Source organism: Meles meles, chromosome 1 (genome assembly GCF_922984935.1).
Source record: "Meles meles chromosome 1, mMelMel3.1 paternal haplotype, whole genome shotgun sequence".
Lineage (NCBI taxonomy): Eukaryota > Metazoa > Chordata > Mammalia > Carnivora > Mustelidae > Meles > Meles meles.
The window spans coordinates 181862335-181884380 of NC_060066.1; the positions used below are offsets into that span (position 1 = coordinate 181862335).

At 49.3% G+C, this 22046-nt stretch overlaps 1 protein-coding gene across 2 annotated transcripts; it reads right to left on the reverse strand.

Annotated features, from left to right (window-relative positions):
• Positions 1-267: 267 nt before the first annotated feature.
• On the reverse strand, positions 268-21853 carry KIF2C (kinesin family member 2C). Of its 2 annotated transcripts, XM_046019888.1 has the most exons (21): positions 21611-21852; positions 20655-20749; positions 17115-17216; positions 16896-16944; positions 14183-14305; positions 12290-12412; positions 11665-11765; positions 10976-11071; positions 10475-10529; positions 10227-10389; positions 7680-7770; positions 7370-7433; positions 7203-7294; positions 6282-6424; positions 5071-5275; positions 4856-4966; positions 3256-3323; positions 2839-2944; positions 2628-2741; positions 984-1107; positions 268-889 (listed from the first exon to the last, which is right to left on the reverse strand). In XM_046019888.1, exons 1-21 carry the CDS (start codon positions 21672-21674, stop codon positions 807-809), a joined length of 2172 nt encoding a protein of 723 aa, XP_045875844.1. In that variant the 5' UTR covers positions 21675-21852; the 3' UTR covers positions 268-806. The 2 variants fall into 2 exon arrangements, with proteins under 2 accessions (XP_045875844.1, XP_045875892.1); XM_046019936.1 differs by lacking the exon at positions 14183-14305 and having other exon boundaries at positions 21611-21853.
• Between the last annotated feature and the right edge of the window lie 193 nt (positions 21854-22046).

The following is a 22046-nucleotide window of genomic DNA, read 5'->3' on the forward strand; positions in this document are numbered from 1 at the left end:
CCTTAAGCAGACCATAACTGACAGAGCACCATCTCCTTTTTGCTGCTAGCTCCTGGCCCCAGGAGAGGACCTGGGACCTAGGAAGCACCGAACAAGGCAGGGGCTGAGGCTTTACCATGTCACTGAAACCACAGGTCTGGATCTGGACTCCTCAGGAAGAGTGTGGAATCTGCACTACGGAGAGTGGCAGAAGTGTCTGTCCTTAGTCTGAGAAGGTGCAGATGTGTCCCAGGCGCTTCTCATACAACAATCAACAGATTGATTTTTTCCCCTCTTTATTGTTAGACACAATGTATAAACATGTAAAACAGGAAACAGCAGGGATCCTCTTGGACCTCAAACACCATCAAGGAAGGAAGAGATCCCAGAGAATTTTTTTAAAGTACAAGACATAGTGCCTGAACCAAAGGCATGGAAGGCAGGCCAGAGCCAGTAGAGCTGGACTAAAGGCTCCTTCCCTTTCCCCAGAGCCAGGATAACCCCACAGAGCCCCTCACCAGTAGCCAGTCCACACAGGCAGAAGGCCACCCAAGGGAAAACTCTATACCAGAAAGTCTTCCGCTCCTGGAAAGAAGGGCAACACCCTTCCCATCCTTGCTCCCTTGAGGGCTACGACTGAGGAGAGGGGAAGCAGTGTCCCATGTCACTCTGACCCCCTCCCCAGCTGCCCCCATATTTGGTATTTACCAAAGCCTGTCGCAGTTCAGGCCCTGACCAGACCCGCCAGGTGCCCAAAGTTTCCTGGGGAGAGATGGAGAGTGGAAGAGGCTGGGTGTGAAACCAAACAGATCTTTTATTTGCAGTCGTCACTGGGGCCGTTTCTTGTTGCTTATTTGTTTGCTGGCCTGCTCTTCCAGCTGCATGGCCAAGCGCAAGGCCTTGATGACATCTGGAAGGAAGGGGTGGTGGTGTACTGCGGGTCAGGGGGGTCACAGAGGCCCCTTTCCCTCAGGGCTGAGGCCCCACCCTCCAGCCACACCCACCTTGCAGCGCTGAGAAGTGCTTGGCTTGCTGGACCAGGGCAGACTCTGCCTTGTTCACGAAGGTCTCCAGGTCATAGTCTGGCTCCTCGGTCATCTCAGAAAGCTCAAGCCAGCCTGGCCCTTGCTGCGGTGACACGGGGGAAGCACGTCAGTGCAAAAATGGTCAAACCAACCTAGCAAATCCTTCCTGTGCCCCCCACCACCTGCAATGGACACGATGTGTGCGAGATGCCCGTTCCTTCAGCCACAGCCTGCCCTCTCTCTGCCTGCCAACCTCCTCCCACAGAAATCCTCAGCTTGAATCCATCCTCTTTCCTGCCTCCAACTTGTCCCTCTCCCCAGGTCAAATGAATGTCACAATCTGTCTTGACACCACGTCAGAAACGGGAGCAGCAACTTTATTCTTTCACCCTGTTTGTGCCCGGATCCTACCAATTTTGCCCCTTAACTGGTACTTGAGTCTCGCGTCCTCACTCCAGTCCTGAAGTGGCCACGGCCGCCCTCCATCTGGGCACGAACACCTCTCTTGAACTCTTAACAACGATCTCCTAACTGCTCTTAGCTCCAAAATGCCTCTACTCATGCTCTCCCATGTTCCCCAACCAGGCTCCACACTAACCTAAAGCTCTGATGAGACCATGTCCTTTGATCCGACCACACTCTGCTTTATTCCCTTCTAAGGCATCCACAGCCCTCATGACCAAGTCCAGGCCTTGGGAGTGAACCATAGGTCCTCCAGCATCAGGTCCCTGCTGACCTGGCCACGGCCTTAAGCTCCATCATCTGCTCACTCCTTTTGCTTTGACCAGAGTGAGTCTCTCATTCTTCCCGAAAGTACCATGGCCGTTCCACACATTTGTACCGCTGAGCACTCCAGGGAGGGAGGACAGGCTTAAGCGCTTGCTCTTCATGTCCCATCCTCAGTTCTAAGTGGCCCAAGCTCCTTTCCGTGCTGCCCCCGGAGCGCCCCACTGGCAGAGTGCACCCTCGGCCCCCCTCCGCTCTCCCACAGCAGGGATCACAGAAGCACCAGCATCTACCGCCTCCTGCACGCGAACTACATCCTGGGCTCTGCTTTAGAAGCACATCACTTAAACCTCAGGCGCAACCACCCTGTCTTGCCCACTTTAGAGATGAAAAAACCAAGGCCTAGTGATGATAAATGACTTTCATAAGGAAACCAGCTTATAAATAGGAGAATCAGGATTGATCTAGTCTTATTTTACAGCGTGCTATCCATACCTCGAGTTTTTGGTCTTTGGTTTCAGCACAGCGGTTAACATATAGAAAGCACTCACCAAACAGTCTCTGAATAAACAAGCCAAGGTCTCTGTATATAAATCTCCTCCAAAGCCTCAGTCAGGAGCATAGAGGAGAGACACTAGCTCTGGCTAGGAGGGTGGAGGAGAAAGGCTGTGTGGGCCAGGCTGGAGAAGGGGGCATGTTAATTAGTTGTTCTAGAACATCTAAATGAATAGGTGGAGAATGAAGGAATGCTAAGTAGAAGCCTGCCTCTTGCCATCCCTATCTGAAGACCTGTGGGAGCAAAGCCCAGGTCATGTTCAAAGAACATTGCTGAGCACCACTGAGGGCCTCTGCTAGGATACATATCCGATCCCTCCCTAGTCAGGGCCAGCTCCTCACCTGTATAATCTCCTTGAGCTCCTCCATGGCCCTTTCCTCCAACTCCCTGATCTGAGACATGGCTTCATTAAAGCTGGACATCTGGGAGGATAGTTCCTCCTCTTCCCTGGAGAACTGCAGGGGCCCAAAGGAGAGGTACAAACAGTATGGCCTACTTCCAGTCTCAGGAGGCCACATTTCTGTTCTGCCTGGCCCCAAACCCACACCTTACATTGCCTGTGATCAGGGACCCATGAGAGCTGGCTTCCATCTCTTCTGTTTCCATTTGAGTTGGCTGCTCCCCACTGGACCCACTGTGGGGGCTCAGCTCCTTGACCCTGAGGAAACAAGAAGGTCTCAGAGCCTACAGGAGCCTCCTTGGCACTCATGAGATTGCAGTACCACTCAGACCATGAGACTCAAAGGGAAAAGCAGCTTTGACTTTGGCCTAGAGGACCCATGCTGGCTCCCGACCAAGGCCTGAAGGGGACTGGGGCAGACCATCTAGCATCATGTCTGAACTCCCAAGTCTCAGCTTCACTGAGTCACAGAAGAATATCCTGAGGCACTGAGACTCCAGAGCTTCTTTCCTCTTCTCTCCTCCCTCCTGCAACCCTCTCCCCATCCCACTGGCCATGGGTACGAGTACCTGTCTGCATATCTTAGTGTGTTTAAAGTATATTCACAGGAGCTTATGCCTGGTGAGATCATGGCAATCTACAAAAGGGGAAACAGATGGTTAAGTTCAACTCTTAACAAGATCACAAGGTAAGGGGACCAGACCACCTGCTGCTGGAGACTATCAGGAACTGTCTGTGTGAGCTGCTGACTCCCACAGAGTATTGGAGCAGGGAGCTAATTAAGCACCCACTCTGTGCCAGGCAACTTGCCCCATGGGCACTGAAAATTAAGGCACCTTGGAAATTGGATATCTGCCTTTAAAGGTATATCTGGTTACCATCCCCACCAACCCATTGCTTTATCACTTTATTGACCCACTCTCCAAGGTCACATCTTAAGAAGCAGTGGCTCCTGCTGGAACCTTCTATTCACCCAGGCTCAGGAATGGTGGGTTAGAGCTTAGTCCGAAATTCCTGCCTTCCCTAGTAGGCCAGGAAGAGATTCCATGGAGGGGAAGGAGGGCAGATCCTAGCTGGCAGGGCTTGTAGATATAATAAGGAAGGGGACAAAAATCATTTACAGCCACAGCCCTTTCCTATTTCTTTCTTTTTTTTTTTTTTTTTTAATTTGGCAGAGAGAGATCACAAGTTGGCAGAGAGGCAGACAACAGAGAGAGAGAGAGAGAGAGAGAGAGGGAAGCAGGCCCCCCGCTGAGCAGAGAGCCCGATGTGGGACTCGATCCCAGGACCCTGAGATCATGACCTGAGCCGAAGGCAGCGGCTTAACCCGCTGAGCCACCCAAGCGCCCCGCCCTTTCCTATTTCTGAAGCTGGGAGCCAATGAACCTAAGGGAAGCCATAGAGGAGATGAGAATTTCCCTTTCCTGATTCCCACAGCCCTCCTTCTGAGTTGTGGGGTCCCATTTCACGGGATAAGGGAGCACTGACCATCCCCAAACCAAAAGCTGCCCAGACATACAGTAAAGAGAACAGATCCTTTCCTTCTCTCTTGAACAGGCAGAGGAAATTGGTACTAAAAGGCCATGGCAGGGTGGCAGGGGGAGGGTAAGTTTAGGGGGCAGCGCAGCTGGGCTGCAGTCGGTTGAGCGTCCGATCCTTAATTTGGGCTCAGGTCATGATCTCAGGTGTTGGGATTGAGCCCCACGTTGGGTTCTGCACTTGGCGAGGAGTCTATGCAAGGATTCTCTCTCTCTCTCGTTGTGCCCCTCCCCCTACTTGTGCACACATGTGTGTTCTCTAATAAATAAATAAATCTTTAAAATAAATAAGTGGGGGGGCGCCTGGGTGACTCAGTCGTTAAGCATCTGCCTTTGGCTCAGGTCATGATCCTGGGGTCTGGGGATCGAGCCTTGCATTGGGCTCCCTGCTCAGCAGGAAGCCTGCTTCTCCTTCTCCCACTCCCCTAGTTTGTGTTCCCTCTCTCGCTGTGTCTCTGTCAAATAAATAAAATCTTTAAAAAAATAAAATGAAATGAAATAAAGTACATAAATAAAAGGCAGCCTGCTGCCTCAAGATGAAGCCTGGAAACCCAGGTGGCCAGGGGTACCAACCCGCCCAGAAACAGGACTCAGGGTCTTCCCACGCCACCTCCAGAGTGACCCTACTCACCATGCAGGTCCTCGAGTTCTCCCCAATAAAGGAGTCCCTCAGCACCTGCGTCAGCTTGCTCTCTCGAAACGGGGTGTGAGCCTTGTTCTGTCCCAGGGCCCTGATGCACTCCTGTGGGGCAGCAGGGGGCACTGGGGTCCCTTCCTTCCCTTTGAACCACCCACCCCCTTGCTCCCCCAGCAGGAGCCCCCCGGGCCGGCCGCCTGCACCACCACCTTCAGAGCCAGGAGGCTCTTGTTGATCTCTGCGCCCTCCATGCGGGTCTGTCGGTCAGCGCTGGAAGTGTCCACACCTCTCTCGTTCCCTGCCAGATCCACCAAAGAGAACTTGCCATGCACTCTCCCTTTGGCTCGAAGAAGAATCTGGAAGCAGGCATGGGAGCGGGAAGAGTTGGAGTTGGCAAACGTCTGCCCAGAGGTCCTGTGTCAAAAGAGAGCAAAGAAAGGCTATGAGCCTCTGAAAGTTCCCGGCCGCTGTGACTCCCCAGAGTTCAAGCCACCCCACTCTACTGCACTAAGTTCTCGATACAAGGGACACAGGTCAGAACTCTGAGCAGTCCTGTGTCTTCTTGTCCCAGACTTCCGTTTTGTCCTCTGTGGGCAGCAGCTCTCCCTCCAGCTCCAGACCTAACAAGTTTTCCTGGCAGTGAAAGTACTGGATTCTGTGCTACAGCCTTAGTGAGACGGCCCAGCTGTACGTGGGGAAGGAGTGGCCTGAGTGGCTGGGGGGGGCGGGGAGGGAGGAAGAGGGGTTGTCATCAACCACTTGTCAAAGCTTGAGCGCCCTGAGGAGGGCAGCCCCCTCCCTGGGCGTCCATAAGCCACCCAGCACTCCACTGCACCATGCCTGGAGGCAGAGCACTTCCCTAACTTTGCAGAGGAGCAATGACACCATCACTTCCAGCCACAACCGATCCAGAGCTCTTGTCTCCCACCACAGAGGGAGAGAAGAGCAAGGAAAAGCCTAGAGAAGTCAGGAAGCATGCTCTGGGGTAAGAGCCTGGGAATAAAGTCTGCCTTGGTGGGGGGCGCCTGAGTGGCTTAGTTGGTTAGGCACCCGCCTTTAGTTCAGGTCATGATCCTGGGGTCCTGGGATCAAGCCCCTCATTGGGCTCCCTGCTTGGCAGGGATCCTGCTTCTCCCTCTCCCTCTGGTGCTCCTCCTGCTTGTACTCTGTCAAATAAGTAAATAAAATCTTAAAAAAAAAAAAATTCTGCTTTAGTTACATCTATGACACTCTGACTCGCTCCTGATGAGCCTCTGGCCCTGGGTCATCTGCCCTATTGAGAGTCCTCAAGACAGGGGCCTTCACAGCCCTCAGCAAGCTGCAGAGGGCAGCACTCTGCAGGAATAGCAGTGGGCTCAGAGCGAGGGTCTGTCACTTGAACCAGGGACTGGGAGCCCCTTCCCGTCACCATAATTCTGACCTGCAGGCACTGCCCATATCGATCATCTTGATGACGTCATCAGCACAGCTAACCAGGCGCTCCTGCAGCCCGACCACCTGCACCTGCTGCTTGCCGTCCTCCAGCACGCGCAGCTTGGCTTTCTTGTTGAGCAGGTCGAACAGCTGTGCGGGGCAGGGAAACACACAGGGGAGCAAGGCTAAGGCCGTCAGGGCCCGGGCACCCCACCCAATGGTCCATCCTTCAGGGCCCATCCTGGCTCAGATAAGGGCTGGCAGCAGGGAAGGCAGAGAGAGGCTAAGCTGGGTGGAGGGCAGTATCTAAGTCGGACGGCCTCGGTGTGCTAGGACTCTGCTACTTTGCCAGCTATGGGAGACTGGACCTGTCCGTGCCTAATGGTTCCAGCCTTATTCCTCATCTACAGTATAATGACCGTAATGCTTCCTCAGAGGTTACTGCAGTGATCGAATGAGTGGAGACATGTGCTTAGCACACGATACCATATCAATAACCCACATTAGCTATAACTATTATTATTAGCATGGAGATCCTGCTCTGAGGAAGGCAGCTCTGTATGAGCACGGACGGTAGAGATAGAGGGTACAGAGCATAAGGGGCGGAGGGGAGAGTAAAAGAGATGAACAGAGAACAAACGCACACGATCAGGGGAAGACTAGAACAGTTGTAAAAGAGGTGGGTCAAGGGAAGACAGACATACACAAGGCAAACCTTCCCCACAAGATGGAGCCCTGAGGAGCGTTACCAACCTACTTGCTGAGCCTGGGCCCCATCTCCCCATCACACACATCAGGGCAGAGCAGCCCATCAAAGCCTTGACGGCCCACAGGTTGTTTGGTTTCTACCACTTCTAGCCAACCTCAAGGACTTGGATATTTCAGGGGCCCCGACAGTATAAATAGGGGCTCCTTGCCAGCTAGCTACCTTCCCATTATAGATCTCGAAGAATGTCACGTAGACTTCCAGGCCCAGGTTCCGATAGCGGGGCTGATTCTTCAGGAGGAAGACGTCGCGGGCTGTGGGAGACAGCTGGGTAAGCAAGCAGCCTGGCTTCGTGTGCCCGACCCCAGTGTGGCAGAACACATACTTACAGGCCATGGCATAGATCCCTTTGGATGCATTCTGGGCTTTCCCAGAGAGGTCTCCGCCCATGGTCTGCAAGGGAAGGGGCGGAAGACTGTGGTGAAGGGCCCTGGGCCTAGGCCTGAGAACTACAGGCTGCATCACTGCAGCGGGCCTCCGCACCGAAGCTGAGAAGCTGCACCGGCCAAGGCATCTGGCACAAGAGTCTCTGGTGACAGGGCATCGGCACCAATGGCACTTTCTGCAGGAAACTCCCCTTTCAGGGACCCAGTATGACACCATGGGGAGGTGTGCTCCCTGCTAGGCCTGAAAACTCACATGTGTCTTGCCACTTCCCGTCTGGCCATATGCAAAACAGGTTGCTTTTCCTCCTTCAAAGATGGTCTGGACCAGTGGCCTTGCTGTGAATCTAGGAGAAAGGATAAGGGAGAGTATGTATCTCTCCCTACAATGTGCTTCCTAGAATGTGGTCCTATTGCTCCTTCACTGCAGAACTTCTGGGGTCTTCAATTCCTCCTTCCAAGCACTCGCACTCCTCTCCTGCAAAGTGTTTCCACTGGACCCCACCCCCACTTATAAATCTGAAATTCTCCCAGCCAGCTGGGGAGGGCTGGGCTGACCTGCCAAGAAGAAGCTGGTGGCCTTCACTCTGACCAAGCCACCAGCCTTCCCTCTGATCCTGAAGACCCAAAGTGAAACCCTGAGCTTAGCAGCTGACTGCCAGCATAAGAAACACTACAAAAATCAGAGGAAACCCTCTAAAGTAGGAGCTTAAAATATTTTTTTTTTTAAAGATTTTATTTATTTATTTGACAGAGAGAGAGCACAAGTAGACAGAGAGGCAGGCAGAGAGAGAGAGGAAAGCAGGCTTGCTGCTGAGCAGAGAGCCTGATGCGGGATTCGATCCCAGGACACTGAGATCATGACCTGAGCCGAAGGCAGCGGCTTAACCCACTGAGCCACCCAGGCGCCCGGAGCTTAAAATATTTTATGCTTTGTGGGCCACATAGGTCTCTGTCACTTTTTTTTTAAGATTTTTTAACTTAATTTTAAAAAATATTTTATTTATTTATTTGGCAGACAGAGATCACAAGCAGACAGAGAGAAAGGTAGAGAGAGAGAGGAAGGGAAGCAGGCTCCCCGCTGAGCAGGGCCCAATCCCAGGAGCCTAGAATTACGTCTGGAGCTGAAGGCAGAGGCCTTAATCCACCGAGCCACCCAGGCGCTCCTAAGATTTTGTTTTTAATTAATCTCTATACCCAATGGGGGCTTGAACTCACAACCCTGAGATCCAGAGTTGCATGCTCCACCAACTGAGCCAGCCAGGTGCCCTGCTGTCACATTTAAAAAAAAAAAAAAGAAAAAAAGAAATCCTTTAAAAACATAGAAACCATTCATTCTTAGTTAGAGATCCCTTTTTATAAAAAGGGACTGTGAGCCAAATTTGGTCCATGGGCTGTAGTTTCTTCTCTGGAGCAGTCCTGACAATAGAACTTTGTGATGGAGCGCCCGGGTGGCTCAATCGGTTAGGCATCTGACTCTTGGTTTCAGTTTAGATCATGATCTCAGGATCAGGAGATCGAGGACAAGTTGGGCTCCACGCTCAGCAGGGAGTCTGCTTGAAAGATTCTCTCCCTTTGCCCATGTGTGTGCTCTTTTACTCTCTCTCCCTAAATACCTAAATCTTAAAATAAAAATGAGAACTTTCTGTGACGACAGAAATGCTCTCTACTGTGCTAGTAGCAGCCCTAGCCCCGTGTGGCTAGAACGCACTTAAAATGTGGCTAATATGACTCAAGAATTTAATTCTGGGACACCTGGCTGGCTCAGTTGGTAGAGCATGCAACTCGATCTTAGGGTCATGTGGTTAAGCCCCCCCTACCCCAGAACCAATTCTTTTTTTTTTTTTTTTTTAAAGATTTTATTTATTTGACAGAGAGAAATCACAAGAGAGGCAGGCAGAGAGAGAGGAAGGGAAGCAGGCTCTCCGCTGAGCAGAGAGCCTGATGCGGGACTCGATCCCAGGATCCTGAGATCATGACCTGAGCCGAAGGCAGTGGCTTAACCCACTGAGCCCCCCAGGCGCCCCCCAGAACCGATTCTTAATCTTATTTTTTACTGAAATGGTGGGGCGCCTGGGGGGCTCAGTGGGTTAAGCCTCTGCGTTCGGTTCGTGTCGTGATCTTGGGATCCTGGGATCAAGCCCCGAGTTGGGCTCTCTGCTCAGTGGGGAGCCTGCTTCCCCCTCTCTGCCTACTTGGGGTCTCTGTCTGTCAAATAAATAAATAAAATCTTTTTAAAAAGTAAATAAATAAATAGCTACATGATGGAGTGCCTGGTGGGCTCAGTCAATGGAGCGTGTGACTCTTGATCTCGGGGTTTTGAGTTCGAGCCCCACCTTGGGTATAGAGACTACTTAAAAATCTAAAAAGATGAATAAAAACTAAAAACCACGTAAGGCTTGTGGGTGCTGTATTAGACAAAGCAGTGCTAGTGTTTGCAGTGTCTGCTAAGCTCAGTGGGTAACAGAGTGGCTGCATAAGATACTGGAAGAACCACTCCCTGCAGCCTGCCCAGCCCAGCCTCAGCAGAGTGCAATGGGTAATACCTCATTCACGAGCCGCTCAAGGATAGGCTGCTGAAGATGCAAAATTGGATGTGACAAGCCCAAGCAGGGCCTTCCCGTTGCCTGGGAGTCTGAGTCGGACTCAGAACCGGAGTCAGCTCTGTGATGGCTGACCCAAGGAAAATATGAGGCCAGGAAGGGCCTCAGAGTCCCGTGGCTGTGAGTAGTGTTACCACAATGTCCCGCACGGAAGAGAGGAAGTCTGGGAAAAGGAGGGAGAAAAGGGGCAAGAGACTAACCTGTAGACAACGTCATTTGAAACTGTTTCATCAAATGCAAAGTCAAAGCAGAAGGCTTGGTTCTCCAGATACTTTGTTAAGTCTACTTTTAACTTGGGCTCGTGGACCAAGAGGAGACACTTGCTGGGAATGGAAATCACATCAATTTCTTTCTTGGCCAATTCTGCAGAAGGAGAGTATTTCAGGGGATGATTCCTGGACATGGAGGATGTCAGTCCAGAGCCTCCTTCTGACTGAGCTGGGCTTACCTTGTTTATTCAGCGGCCGTTTCCTCACACAGACACAGATCCTGTGCTCTTCGATCTTCAATAGGATGTGAAAAGACAACCACCCAGTGAAAGGTCAGAGCAATACTGAAAGAACCCTTCCTCTTCCAATCCCTTGTCTGGCTCACTCTGGGGCCAAGACCCGACACCAGGACCCCTGCGCCTCCGCTGATAGTTACTCAGAGCACAGTAGGCAGCACTGAGTTTCCTCCCCAGTTTTCTCATGCTGCTGCCTACGGAGTGCAGGGCTACTTCCATGATTCTCAGTAAGAATCTAGCCAACCTACGCAAGCGAGGGTGACAGTTTTGGATATCAGACTCTCCCATCCAGCCTTCATAGCTCCAGTCCAGGAAAGGGTACTGAAAATACCTCAAAGGCCAGTGCAGATTCCTGCAGGCCCTCACTCTCCTAAAGAGGAAGTTTGTCTTTCAATTGTACACTTACTCAGGAAGGAGGGGTAGAAGGCCTTAGGGTTTACTTACAGGATCTGTCACAGTAAGCGGATGGCATTCCAAAGTAGTCCGAAATTCTTTGATCATCCGGGCAAATTCCCAATTTGGAAAGCTGTTGTCATACTCCTGTTTGGGACAAGCGCAAAAAAGGAGGATATGGACATGCTGTCATGTAAGGGCTCTCAGAGCTCAGCTCTTCACACGCATGCAGCCCTCCAGTTGACAAAGCCCCCCAGTCTTACTTCCTCCCATCCTGGCTCTAGGTTGAGAACTTAGGAACAAAGCCCTGAGGACGGACTTTGGCAGGGAGGTGCCTATGCATGCACCAAACCAATCTAGGAACTAGGGCCAGAGCCACTGTGGGCTTTTTAGAAGACCAGCAGGTTGAGATTCCCGAGAGCCACGAACCCAATCGAGGGGAAGTGCTCCAAACTGAACTCCCATACACGCAGCTGGGGCCAGAGGAGCAGGAAAGCAGGCAACTCTGCCCTGCAGGGCCCTGCGATGGCACATATCAATCAGCAGGACATATTTCTTGCCTGAAGGCTTCAGAAAAATATCTGACTTATTTGTACTCTGAATCCAAATGAGAAAGCAGTTAAATTTCCTAGATATCAGAACTGGAGCCTCAGAAATGCTGGGGCCTGACTGTATCTCCATTGCTGGTGAGGGTGCAGTTAAGGACATCTGTCCAAAAACCCTTGACCTAAGAAAAGTACCTGTGCTCGCTTTATTCTCATTTCGGAGTTCTGGGCCCTCTTCTCTTCTCGCTTGTTCTTCATTTTCTCCATTTCCTTCACAATACATGATTTCCTCCGAACTGTGGGAGGAGGGGGAAGGAAGCCCACTATTACCTGTCTAAGCCAGCCAGCCTACTCTTCAGCTGCTGTCCTGAGTCCTGGGCCTTTCCCAGGACTAGGCCTTCCCTAGACCCTTGCTTTTAAATGACCATATGCAAGGAGAGGCAGCAACAGATGAGACTGTTGGGAGGGCCAACCCTGCAAAGTAAAGACTTGCACAAGCACTTTAGGCCTAACCCAAGCTCTCGCCACGCCTCTGTGGCATTTTCTAAACAATCAGAAGAGGGGATGCCGTCCCTGATTGGTCTGATGGTCATTCTGGGTTATTCTTCAGGTGTTGGCCAAGACTTGAGCTGTGACAACATCTCGACTACATCAGAGGGCTCTTGTCAGCTAGTGGGAACAGGGTCACTTCCAGTGAAAGACCGATGCCACAGCCACAGGAAAACATGCTTCCATGTGACAAACATGGTTTGAATTCAGGTGCCAAAGCAGGCCAGGTTTGGGACAGGATGGAACAAAGCAGATAGCTCAGTGTCTCTACCTGAGTTCACAGGGTTTGCAGAAGAGCTGCCTCGGATGGAATGGACCTGCTCTTCCACCTCCTCGCTGACCATCGTCAATGGTATTTCAGTCACTGCAGGGCAGGAGGGCCTAGGAGGGCCAGCTGTGGGGGAAGGAGAGTCATTGGAGAAGCAGGCAGGCAAACCAGAGCTGTGCTCCTCTGAGCCCCAGCAGGTCACAGGCCAGGACAAGTGCAACACACTGCTGGCCCAGCAAGGGCTGGGGCTCCCACAGTGTGAGCAGAGCCTGGGCTTTCCCTCTACCTCAGCCAGCACCTGCGCCCAGTCAGTCTCCCTGCAGGGGCTGGCTCCTGGCATCAAAATTCTTGGAGAGTGGGGCACCTGGCTGGCTCACGCAGTAGACGGTGCAACTCTTAATCTCAGGGTTGTAAGTCTGAGCCCCGTGCTAGGTGTAGAGATTACGTAAAGATAAAATCTTTAAGGGGCGCCTGGGTGGCTGAGTCTCAATCTGTTGAGTGTCCAACTCTTGATTTTGGCTCAAGTTGTGGTCTCAGGGTGACGAGATCAAGATCAGGGGAGTCTGCTTGGGATTCTCTCTCCCTCTCCTTCTGCCCCCACCCCACCACCACTCTCTCTTTCTTGTTCTCTAAAATAAACAAATAAATCTTTAAAAAAATAGACATAATCTTTAAATTGAAAAAATATATATATCTTAAAGGGTATGTAAATAGCTCAGTATGGACTTCACCACAAAGGGAAACCCTCTAAAGGCTTGAAGATTTCAGGCTTGACCCAAGTGTGGGTTCTTAGGCCAGGGCTTTCTACTCTTTTGGAAGAAAAGCTAGGACTTTCTGACTTCTCCAAAGCCTTGGAGCCTGGATGGCTAACAGGAACAGACAGAAAAGCCAGGAGAAACAGGAACCTGAGTACACCTGGGTGGCTGTTGGTTAGTATCTGCCTTTGGCTCAGGTCATGATCCAAGGGTCCTGGGATTGAGTCCTGCATCAGCTCCTTGTTCAGCCAGGAGCCTGCTTCTCCCTCTGCCTGTCTTTCTCTCTCTCTGCCAAATAAATAAAATCTTAAAAACAAACAAAAAACAAAACCAGGAACCTGAGCGACAACTAAATATACTAATTCAACCCAGAAAGGTACATCACATGATAACTCATTACTTTCCATACCTGGTTGTGACTCTTTTATTTACCTTCATTTTATTAGAGCTCAATTTGATACATGTAAGATATAATGATTATACATCTTACAAAATCTACACCTGCTTTATCTACTAAAAGCTAACAACTAAAAATATTTTTAGTTTAGTTTCTTTTTAAGATTTTTATTTAGTTGGCAGAGAGCATGAGCAGGGGCAGAGAATGTCGGAGAGGGAGAAGCAGACTCCCCACTGAATAGGAGCCCAACATGGGGCTCAATCCAGGATGCTGGGATCATGACCTGAGCCAAAGGCAGACGCTTAACCAACTGAGTCACCCAGGTGTCCTTAAAAATATTTTTAAAATTCCATTTATACAAAGTCCAAAAATGGAAAAAGCTAATTTATGCTATCAGAAGTCAAGATTATAGGTACCCTTAGGGGTTTAGGAACTGTCGGGAGATTGACAGGGACTGTTGGGTTCCTAGTAACCCTCTGTTCGATCTGGGTAGTTACATGAGTGTGTTCAGTTTGTGAACCATACACTCAAGGATATGTTTGCTTTTCTGTATATATATTGTGTTTCAATTAAATTAAAACAGTAAAATTAAATGACTTCCAAATAAGGGACCAGTGGGGTGGGGGTAGAACAGAACTGAAGCCAGGGGAGTAAGGAATCTCAGGATAGTCTAGGACAGGCATAGGACAATGTGTAAGGAGCTGTTCCAGAACCTCAAAAAGGGAAAACAGATTCATCACTCACTGGGAACTGAAAAGTGCTTGCGGGAATTTGTAGATGCTGGTAGCTCTACCTCCATATCATTCTCCTGAGTGGTGATGCGAACCTCTGAGACAGTAGACATTCGAGCGGAGCGGCTGCGGAGACCTGAAGACCCAAGGGCAGTGGCCAGTCAGTGCAGCACGATCAGGAGGGCCAACGGGGGCCACTAGGGGGCAACCCTCCAAGATTCTGCACAGGGTCCAGACCCCCAGGAAAGGAGCCCACCAACTTCCCATTCCTTCCACCAGAGGAAAAGGAAAAATTAGAAAGGCCAAGTACTAGTGACCCCAAAACTAATCTGCTCATTCTGCTCATTCTGCCCATCTGAGAGCTCCCAAGATCAAGGATATCTCTGACAAGAACATCTGTCTCAAGTAAATGGGGGGACCTATAGCCAATCTGAAATCCTTTCTGAAGAGGCAGAGCTAATCTCAGAAAAAAAAACATTATTAAACCTTAACCATCTTACCCTACCACTGTACAACCTTCCCATATTTTAAAATAATACTGTAAGTAAGTACCAGTATTCCCATCTGATGAGGGTGGGGCATGGCAGCTCGGAGAAATTAAGTGATTTGCCCATAGTCACACTCAATTAGTAAGGGTTGGAGCCAGGATGTGAACCCAAGGCTTTTAAGATTCCAAACCCTGGTCTTTTCCCACTGCTCCAGGATGCTTTACAGAGCCGGGCCCGGCCACATCATCAGATCACCACATCATCAGGGTCAGTTACATTGATTTTCTAGAATCTTAAAAGAATGCTTAACTGAGAGAAAACGGAGTTGTATTTGAATTCTTGTTAATTTCTACCCACTTAAATAGTTTCCCTCCATAAGAGAGAAACAATTTACCACCTACGAAGTAAGTCAGAAACTTGGAAATAGAATACACGGTATAACATAGGCAAACATTAACTTGGATGGAATTTCTGAGTCTCCTAAGTCTAGGCTGATCTGATGGCTCTGTATCAACCATTTCTTTCATTAAGAGCATAGATTGCTATCATTTTCCTATTTCCCAAAACATTTGTTGTCATCTCGTGTTTCATTTTTTTTCTTTTCTTTTTTTAAGATTTATTTATTTGACAGATAGAGATTACAAGTAGGCAGAGAGGCAGGCAGAGAGAGAGAGAGGAGGAAGCAGGCTCCCAGCCAAGCAGAGAGCCCGATACGGGGCTCGATCCCAGGACCCTGGGATCATGACCCGAGCTGAAGGCAGAGGCTTTAACCCGCTGAGCCACCCAGGCGCCCCTTGTGTTTCCTTTCTACTGCTGAATAGCATGCACCCGTATTAGGATCTGTTTTCCATTGACAGGGGCTGGGCAATGTCCTCTGAGCACAGGCATATGCAGTGAAACCATTCCCATTTCTCTCACAGGTCCCCACGGTACAGCTAGCAAGAGGGCCAGCACCCTACCGCTCAGGCCCAGCCCAAGCTTGCAATTGCACCACCTTCCATCTGGGCTCCCCCTAACCTGAAGCTCCAGGCAAGTAGTTTCTGGGCCCCTGCGGTAGGTGGACCCTGTCAGGAAGGGATCACCCCTGGCTGGGACAGGCCACGCAGGCTGTGAGGGATAGCTGGCTCTGAGTCATGAGTGGGATTTCTTGGGCAGTTTGTACCTACAGCCACCACACCCCCTACAGCTACAGACTATTACGGTCAGAGTTGGTGTATGTGGACTACTTCTGCAGAGAAAGTCCAACCTTCTTCTAGACTTCAAGGCAATGCTCCTACTCTTCCCATCCTGTCCTACCCACAGATCTCCACAGCAACATCGACTATTTCTAAACAGCCTGGACCTAGCTTTTCTCTCGGCCTGCTCCCCACCTCACTCCAAGGCACACTGTTCCCTGGAGGAAAAAAAATAGGCCCGTGGGTGGCTGATTACTGCTCTGGATTCTACAGGAAAGACTTCGAGGCCAAATGGCAAATTTCCCAAATGCATCAGGTCCTTGGAAGGTTGGCCTAAGGGCTGGATTCTTTTTTTTTTTAAGCACTTTATTGAGGTATGATTGAAATACAAAAAGCAGATATTTATTCAACTCGATGTGTCTGGAGATAAAGTAAACACCCATGAAACTATCATTATAATAATCGATGCCATAAACTAACCCATCATTTTCTAAGGTTTGTTCCTGCTGTTTTGTATTTTGTTTCGTTGTTAATATAAGATCCACCCTCGCAGTAAAATTTTAAGTACACAATACAGTGTTGCTAATCACAGACCAGATTTTTTACATGAGATCTCCAGAACTTATTTCCCATCAGTGAAGTTTCTCATGAAACTTTGTACTCTTTTTTTTTTTTTTTTTTAAAGATTTTATTTATTTATTTGACAGAGAGAGAGGTCACAAGTAGGCAGAGAGGCAGGCAGAGAGAGAGGAGGAAGCAGGCTCCCCGCGGAGCAGAGAGCCCGATGCGGGGCTCGATCCCAGGACCCTGAGATCATGACCTGAGCCGAAGGCAGCGGCTTAATCCACTGAGCCACCCAGGCGCCCCAACTTTGTACTCTTTGATGAAAATCTCCCTATAGGTTGGATTCTTCCTAAGATGCTTGGAAGACAGCATAGGACTCAGCCCACATACAGTCACCTGCTAAAGTGGAGCAATGAATCTATGTCACCACTTCCTGTGCCCCAGCAACATTACTCTAGGCACAAACCCCATGACGGTAAGCCAAGAGAAATCCATTTACCTTCCTTCGGAGCAGGAATTTTGGAGCTGACTGATCTGCGTTTTTGTTTCTGAAAAACAGAACAAACCACCACAATATATGGCTCCTATCAACATTCAAGGACCTATCTTGGGTCCACGTGTCATGCTGAAATCCTAGGCAGTCCCAGAAAATCAGCAAAAGCCAATAAGCCAAGCAGATCACTTGGACCACTGGTTTGGCCACATGACAAGCACCTACCTGGGCTGTTACATTCTCCTGCAGGGGCAGATTGTCCTTTGGGTTTAAGGGAAGAAGTTGTAAAAGCTCTGGGTTTATTGCGGCCACATCATCAAAATCAATCTGCAGAGAGCAAGTAAAAAGTTTGGTGGAACAACATAGCTTCTTCAATCCAATCGCATCTCTACAACTAAGGCGACCCCTAGATTCAGAATTTACCAACTTTTATAAGTTCCACCAAGTACCAGTAACTATAAACAAATAGTCGTTAGTCATGATTTACCATTTAGATGGATTGCCAAGCCAGTGGTAGACGTCAGTGATGAGAACGAGGTAAAGAGGAGGGCAGGCAGACAGGCAAACAGGCAGTCCACAATAGATCTAGGCCACCTGGCTCCCCTACTGTTCTGCTGGCAGTGGGGTCCTGCTGGGCACAGTCCCCTGAACACTTCTTGCTGGCTGACACGGAGGAGGAAATAAGTTCTAACTGTCTCGGAGATAGTCAAAATGGAGGGCCCTCTGGATCTTATGGGCGGGGAAAATTTCCCAAGAGCTGCTACCTAACCCTAAGTCTACCTACATTTTCTACTGGGCCCAGAAACTTCTTCCCCAGTCACGGCTTCCTGCTCATGCCTTCCCTACTTCATGCTTGTGCCTGTAATGAGGTCACAATTCTAGGTTTACATCACTAGAGTCCTGCAACCCTCTAGGAACAACTCAAACTTCATCAGCATAATTCACAGCAGTTCACAACACAGTACCAATGTGGTTATCTGCATCTCGAAATGGTTCCGAGCTGAAGCATGTACTCCAGGGTGCAAGTTTTACTTCCTTCATATGCAATCTGTGTTTATTAACTGCTTATTTAAACATTTATTAGGCACGATTAAGGCACTAGGGGGGAAAGTATTCAAAGAAGAATTAAGACAAGCATTGCCCTTGTCTTCAGTTAGCTCATATTCTTTTTATTTTTTTGGCTCTAATTCGTTTTATTTTATTATTTTTTTTAATAAACATATGATGTATTTTTATCCCCAGGGGTACTGTGAATCGCCAGGTTTACTCACTTCACAGCACTCACCATAGCACATACCCTGCCCAATGTCCATAACCCCACCCCCCTCTCCCGACCCCCCTCCCCCCAGCAACCCTCAGTTTGTTTTGTGCAGTTAGCTCATATGCTTTTTTTTTTTTTTTTTAAGATTTTATTTGTTTATTTGACAGAGATCACAAGTAGGCAGAGAGGCAAGCAGAGAGAGAGGAGGAAACAGGCTTTCCGCTGAGCAGAGAGCCCGATGTGGGGCTCGATCCGAGAACCCTAGGATCATGACCTGAGCCGAAGGCAGAGGCTTTAACCCACTGAGCCACCCAGGCGCCCCACTTAGCTCATATTCTAATGGAGAAGTCATGTGGACAGAGGGCTAGAAACCAGGGCAACACAGGACAAGGATAGAATCACCAAATGCAAAAGCTGGCAAGTATTTCAGTAACCAAACTTTTATCCCTGTTTCTTGGACAGCTACAGATACTTACACCTCTCCTGTTTCTGACACTTAAACCACAGAAAACAAGCAACATAGGAGACCAATGATCTAACCCTAGTTCTGGCATTAAGCAACTCTCACACTGATGATTCAGAGTTAACATCTCAGGAAGAAGGAGTAAGAGTGACTGTGAAGGCAGCAAGGCACTAGGCATGGGAACAGCATGGGGCCTGGACACAGCTACCCCCGGGACCATACTTTGCAAGAAGAGTGTATGGTATAAGGAAAAAGGATGACTGACGGCAGATCCTGAAAAGGCTTTGAATACCTTAGATGTTCAGACCTTATTCCAAAGGCAGTATCTGAGCGGGAGTAAACCCCAGCAAGAGCTGTATTTCTAAACAACAGAAAAAGGCTAACAAACAAAACCACAAGGAATTACTACTAATAGCTGGTTGAAAAGAATTTTAGGAACCTCTTGACTCAAGGGCAGATAGTGTAAAGTATCTTATTTCTCAAATATACCACCTAAATATCTGCATACCTTCCAGAGGGGACTATGCTAGGCAAGGTCTTTTCATGTGTTACCGCATTATGCTCCATGAAAGAAGGTCCAGGTCTGTCTTATTCACCTCAGTGTCCCGTCTGGCATTTTGGAACCACTACAAAAGTATCTGTTGAGGGCGCCTGAGTGGCTCAGTGGGTTGGGCCGCTGCCTTCGGCTCAGGTCATGATCTCAGGTCCTGGGATCGAGTCCCGCATCGGGCTCTCTGCTCGGCAGGGAGCCTGCTTCCCTCTCTCTCTCTCTGCCTGCCTCTCTATCTACCTGTGATCTCTCTCTGTCAAATAAATAAATAAAATCTTTAAAAAAAAAAAAAAAGTATCTGTTGAATAAATCCTGACAATAGCCTTATGAAGTAGATATTATTATCAACCTCATTTTTTTGGTGAGGAAGCTGGATTTCTTTCTTTTTTTTTTTTTTAAGATTTAGTTTATTTATTTGACAGACAGAGATCACAAGTAGGCAGAGAGGCAGGCAGAGGGAGAGGGGGAAGCAGGCTCCCCGCTGAGTGGACAGTCCGACGTGGGGCTTGATCCTAGGACCCTGAGATCACGACCTGAGCTGAAAGCAGAGGCTTAACCCACTGAGTCACCCAGGCGCCCCAGGAAACTGAATTTCTAAGAGAGCTGGAAACATGCCTGAGAACACAAAGTAGAAGCAGAGGCAAACTAGAGTTTTCATACTTCTAGCCCAGTGAACTTTTTATCACACCACAATGCCTCTAAAACATAAATGTCTTAGTCATATCTCTCCTCTTCTCAAAAATCTTTCCAATGCTCCCCAGCGCCTACAGAATAAAACCTTAAACATCTTAGTGCCAGAGATGAAGACCCTCTGGTCCCCTTTTTCAACTGTTCAGCATCCCGAGCTTGCCACTGCCTGGAGCAAGCTTCTTTACTAGTCCCTATGAGGGCCATCGCACTGTTTCTGCTAAGCCTTCCCGTCCCACCCCCACCAGTCAAGCTCATCCTCAATAAGTTACCACCTCTGAGATGCTCTAGCTCTATTCATCTTGCCATTTATCAACAAGTTGCCCTCTGTTATTTGGTGTTTCAGGAATATTTTTTCTCCTCAACAGGGTTATCAATTTTGCTCTCTAAACTGATGCCATAGGTAGTTTGCACTCAGAAGCTAGGGTACATAAGCAAGATTTTAGGATTCTGTGCAGTTTGTATTCTACAGACACACCAGAAACTGTTGATTGCTTCAATTTAGACCAGGCCTGACTGGTCTAAATTCTAAATCCCTAACGCATCCAAAGAGGACCATGTTTTAAGATTAGGGAGGACAAAGCAGCATCAGATACAAGGCTCTCACAAGTTCCATTTCCAAATAGATCTTTTTGTTTGTTTTTTTACTTTAAGTAATCTATCTGCCCAACATGGGGCTTGAACTCAGGACACTGAGATCAAGAGTCACATGCTCTACACACTGAGATAGCCAGGTGCCCCCTCACACAGATCTTTTAGGGAAGAAGGTGTTAAATGTGGTAGAGCCATTCTCATAGAACTTACCTCTTTGCCCTTTGTGGCATCTCCTTCTGTCCATTCCACTGAAACGCAGGATTTCTCCAAGTTCACAGTCCTTACACTGGCACTGTGGATTATGCCTACGATATGAAAGTCCAGTTTACATCTTTTTCACTTATAGAATCCCACAGACACTCTAATGTGGAGTTGACCTGAAGGAAGGGACCGCTGCCTTTTTCTTTATTTTTCACACTAGAAGACAAATCTCCTGGCATCTCACCCTTAGAACATCCCACTATGAGGCAGGCAGGGAACAGGACTTAAACTGTGCTGCAGGAGTAAGGATTCATCTCCACTCAAAGGAGAGCGTACAGTGAGGTGAAGGCATATTTGGGCAGAGGAGTCACTCTAGTCCTTAGGTACTGTTCCTCAACATGCATTGAGGCTTGAGGCTCTGGAGCCCTCAGATTTCCCTACCTCACTCCCCACGGTTATATCTGACCATTCTAATGACAGGGTATTATTAGACCTGCCAGAGATGCGATAGCTACTTAACCAAAAAAAAAGAGGACAGAATTGCACGCTCCTCAAGAGCAAGGATCTTTTCTGCCTGATTAACCCTGAATCCCAGTGCCTGACATACTGCAAATGCAGAATATTTAGAGAAGAATACAGGGGCCAGGAAGCCGAGGTCCCTACAAAAGCAAGGCAGTTTCAGAGGAGAACTCTGGAGGCGAAGAGAATCCAGAAACCCTAACTTCCCTAGGAGGACCACTGACTTGGAGGAGCCCCGCCCACTTCCGAGGACAGGCAGGGGACCCACCGCCAGGGGAGGCCCTGGACCCGGGTAGAAAAGAGCGACTGCCAGTGCAGACACCCAGACCAGGTGGAGGCGGGGGAATTCCCAACAGTGTCTCGGCCCTGCCGTTTGGGGGGGGAGCAGTAATTTCAGCCGTCTCACAGCCCAAGTGTCCTCTTGATCTCGCGACCCCGCCTCTCACCATTACTGCGTTGGATCTTGATGGTAAGACCGGGAAACAGGCGGGCCTGAAGGGACGAGTCCATGGGCAGTCGCCGGGAAGAGAAACACGAAATGCAAAAAAAAAAACCCAAAAACAAAAAACAAACCCACAGAAAAACCCCAAAAAACAAACCCACAGCTCCGGTATCCCTACCAAGTCTTAACGCTGCGCAAACCGCCGCAGTTTAAATCCCGCGCGCCTGCGTCTCTCACAACGTCATCACGCTGCCTCTGGCCTCGCTTCCGCCAGCCCCCGTCGCCCTCTACAGCCTATTGGGATATGTAGTCTCGGGTCGTTTTTCCGGTGCCTAGGACCGCCCACCCGCCAGCTACACCCCCGCGCGCTGGGCCTAATGGGAACTTGGGAAGCGTCGGTGACGGGAGATTTCCTGTTTCCTGCGTAAGGCGGAAAGCTA

Coding starts and splice junctions, on each gene's coding strand:
- KIF2C (XM_046019888.1), bottom strand. CDS start 21,674: ATGGACTCGTCCCTTCAGGCCCGCCTGTTTCCCGGTCTTACCATCAAG. Junction 17,217..20,654: donor ATGCCACAAAGGGCAAAGAG/GTAAGTTCTATG, acceptor TGCTCTCTGCAG/ATTGATTTTGATGATGTGGC. Junction 7,295..7,369: donor AGGGATCTATGCCATGGCCT/GTAAGTATGTGT, acceptor TGTCTCCCACAG/CCCGCGACGTCTTCCTCCTG.